General features: G+C 44.5%; 1 protein-coding gene across 5 annotated transcripts in view; it reads right to left on the bottom strand.

Moving 5' to 3' along the window:
* Rbms2 (RNA binding motif single stranded interacting protein 2) overlaps positions 1-3,966 on the bottom strand; it is a 60,231-nt gene that overhangs the window by 21,958 nt on the left and 34,307 nt on the right. For all 5 annotated transcript variants that reach the window (XM_029542666.1, XM_029542664.1, XM_029542665.1 and 2 more), the window contains one exon: positions 139-299. In XM_029542666.1, the coding sequence (XP_029398526.1) occupies positions 139-299 (161 nt within the window). The remainder of the gene's footprint in view (positions 1-138; positions 300-3,966) is intronic.

Raw genomic sequence — 3,966 nt, 5'->3', positions numbered from 1 at the left:
GAGTGCCCTGGTATGTGCCCTGACTGTGGGGTAGAAGCCTAATACTATTGCAATTCTCCCTAAGAGCACGTGGCGAGAAGCCAGCGCCTGGGAATCCATGCTATCCCTGGAAGCCTCTGTACTGGGGCTGCAACTCACGGCTGACAGAGCTTGACAAGGTCCTGGTCAGTGGTGCCTGGCTGCAGTCCTCGGATATACAGGTTGGTTTTGCTCAGCTGGTCGTTCCCACCACTCCCGCTGCTGCTGTTGGGGGTGCTATTCCTTGGACTCGGAGGTGCCATTTGCTGAGCCACATATAGCTGCAAGGAGACACAAAGATCAGAAGGTCAGAAAGACTGTGCATTTACACCCTGGAGACTGAGGAAGACACCCTGGAAATAAGACACAAAACATTAACAGCAATGAACTCAAAGGGGAATAAAGCAGTTAAAAAGAATAATAAGATAGGTCATCTCACTGGCTCAATGCATAAAGTGCTGACCACCAAACGTAACAAGCAGAGTTTGATGCACATGGGGGTAAAGAACAGACTCCTGGGCTAGAGAGACTGCTCAGCAGTTAAGAGTGCTGGTTGCTCTTCCAGAGGCCCTGAGTTCAATTCCCAGCAACCACATGGTGGCTCACAACCATCTGTAATGGCATAGAATGCCCTCTTCTGGTGTGTCTGAAGACAGTGACAGTGTACTCATATACATAAAATAAATAAATGAGTATTTTAAAAAGAGAGAGAGAAAGAAAGAAAGAAAGGACTCCTAGAGGTTGTCCTCTGACCTCCACATGTGCACTGTGCATGCCCACACACATGCCCACAGATATGCACATGTGCACACAATTGTATGCACAAATGCACACAATAAATTATTTAGCAGGGCAGTGGTGGTACCTTTAATCCCACCTCTAATCCCAGCCCTTGTAAGGCAGAGGGAAGTGGATTTCTGTGAGTTTGAAGCCAGCCTGATCTATAGAGAGAGTTTCAGGACAGCCAGGGGTACACAGAGAAACCCTGTTTTGAAAACAAACAAACAAAATTAAATAATTATAAAAAAACCACAAGAATTCCTCTACTATAAAAGAATAGAATACATAGCTATTTTACCTATCAGCCAGGAGTAATAAGATACAATAAACCTGTTTGGGAGAAGGGTGCTCTGTATTATAGGAGGATGTTTATAATCATAAATATGTTGCAGAACATGGTTAATTTAATGTCTGGCTCTCAAGTCCAGAACTTATGAAATCATAACGGATAGAAATAATTTAAACACAAAAATATTCCAGCAGAAAAGAGTCCCACATGATACTTATAGGTAGTTGAACATTGTTGCAAACTTGGATAGTAACAAGAAATGTTGGGGCTGCTGATGGTGGCCCATGCCTTTAACCCCAGCACTTGGGAGGCAGAGGCAGGTGGATTTCTAAGTTCGAGGGCAGCCTGGTCTACAGAGTGAGTTCCAGGACAGCCAGGGTTACACAGAGAAACCCTATCTCGAAAAACCAAAAAAAAAAAAAAAAAAAGAGCTGAGGAGATGGCTCAGCTATAAAGGGCTTATCATCTAAGCAGAAGGACCTGAGTCTAGACCCTTAGCAACCATGCAGAAAGCTAGGTGACACACATCTGTAATTCCAGCACTAGGCAGACAGAGACAGGTGAGCTCACTGGTAAGCCAGGCTAGCCAAATCCAGGCTCAGGCTCTAGGTTCAGCGAGAGAACACCCTCTCAAACAAACAAAAACACCCTGTTGTGGTGTCACAAGCCTTTAATACCAGTACTCCGGAGGCAGAAGCAGGAGGATCCCTGAGTTTCAGGACAGCCTGACGTACAATGTAAGCTCCAGGCCAGCCAAGGCTGCATGGTAAAAAGCAAATAATAAAAGAGTCCGAGAGACAAAACACAGAGAAGTCCCCTAAGTAACTGACTTCCCAGAAAGATGACACAAACCAAGTGTGTTCACTTGGTTAATAGGTAAGACAGAATGAGGTTGCATGTGCGAGCGACTAGGAAACTGAATACTCTTAGTGGAAGTGGGAAGAATACCAAAGAGCTATAGTTTGCTCTATGCCCTAAACTGAACCAATATGATTCAAAAATCCTTGTGTTGTTTCCTGTCTGAGGATCCCATATATCCCAGGCTAGTTTTAAACACCTCTGGCTTCATTTCCTCAATGCTGGGGTTGCTTATGTGTGCAACCGCACCTGGTTACCATTCAAAGCTCTGGTAGCCACTCATTTGCCACCAAATTCATTCTCGACCTGGAGCCCTTAACTTCATTATTAACCACTAGGGCAAGAGAAAAACCTTCCCATATGTGAAGCCACAGTTCCTGGTGCATAGCAGGCATAGGTATTTGTGAAGATGAGAAAAATCAACTTACAGAATATATTATCATATTCTTTAAACCTACAGTCTCACAGATTCACCCAGTGATCTGACTTTATAATTATGACGGCAACCCGCATATGAACGATCCATACGATATGTCCCGAAGCTTTGGCCTCCAGGTTGTGTAACATAAACGAATATTTTTGCTTGGGTTCCAGTCATAATACTTCCAAAATAAGGGAAGGTTCACATTCTCTGTGCAGTAACAGATTCTCCACTAATTGCTCATGAGACCCTCTGGGCTATTTCAGTCATTCGGTGAATTCTTAAATGGCCCACTCCATGTGAGTACTGACTGACCCTGTGAGGAATGAGTGGAATGGTGGAATATCTCACAATGCCTTTTGATTTGTGCCGTGCTTGGGATTGAACCCAGGCCTGACTATATGTTAGGGAAGGGCTGTATCTTCAGTCCTTTTTTACTTTTTAGCTTGAGGCATGAACTATGTTGCCCAGGCAGGACTTCAACTTTCAAATTCGACTTGGTAAACCAGTGGGTTTTGTTGGGGTTACGTGCAGAAGTATGAGCGAGGGGCTACTTACAGAAGCAGAAACGAATAAAGACAGCCGTAACTAATACCCCAGCATAGGTGTCCAGAAAGCTGGACACACGAGTCACACCGTACAACCTGAAGACAGCTCAGTCGGTTGGGGAGATGGGTTGGCCTGAGTCTCTTCTGGGAATCTCTGCTTGTTAGAGTGTCTCTGTATTCCATACTGCTCATATAAGCCCATGTGAGCTATCCCAGGGTGACCTCAGACTCCTCCTGGGCCAGCCTCACTGGCTGAATGCCCAACTATGTCTGCCCATAATGTATTTAAATACACTCCCATAAGGAGATTCCAGGGGACCGGACACCCTCACACAGACATGCATGCAGGCAAAACATCAATGCACATGAAATAAAAATAGATGAAAGAAAGAAAGAAAAAAAGAAAGAAAGAAAGTAAGTAAGTAAGTAAGTATGGGGGCTGTAGAGATGGTTCAGCGGTTAAGAGCACTGAGTGCTCTTCCAGGAGGTCCTGAATTCAATTCCCAGCAACCACATGGTGGCCAGCGACCATCTATAATGGAATCTGATGCCCTCTTCTGGTGTGTCTGAAGATAGCAACAATGTACTATTTGAGTACAGTGTACTCAAATAAATACAATAAATAAATAAGTCTTAAGAAAAAAAAAGTATGTGCTAATGAGGATCCAAGCAAAGCGGTTAAAAGAACATGAAGCAATAAGCAATTCCTGGGAGAGGTTTGAAAAAGACGTCTACACTTTCCCTTGAAAGAACAAGAACAGAGAGTTCAGAAGAGAGTAAATGTTGATGGCTAATGCAGACATCTTAAGTGGGATACCAACTGGTAAAGTGTGCATGCATCTATAAACAAACTCCACCCACTCTCTCGTAAACTCCACCCACACTCTCGTAAACTCCACCCACCCACACTCTCATAAAGGGCCCTAGTGAAGCTCAGGGGGACATACAGAATAGAACGGGGGGGGGGGGGGGGGAGGAGATGGAGAGGAGGGAAGGGACTGGCGGTAACAGATCTGTGTGTGTAATAGAAATGCATCACACAGATGTATGAA

Source organism: Mus pahari, chromosome 9, assembly GCF_900095145.1.
Source record: "Mus pahari chromosome 9, PAHARI_EIJ_v1.1, whole genome shotgun sequence".
NCBI classification, from domain to species: Eukaryota; Metazoa; Chordata; class Mammalia; order Rodentia; family Muridae; genus Mus; species Mus pahari.
This window is presented reverse-complemented; position numbering and strand designations above follow the sequence as displayed.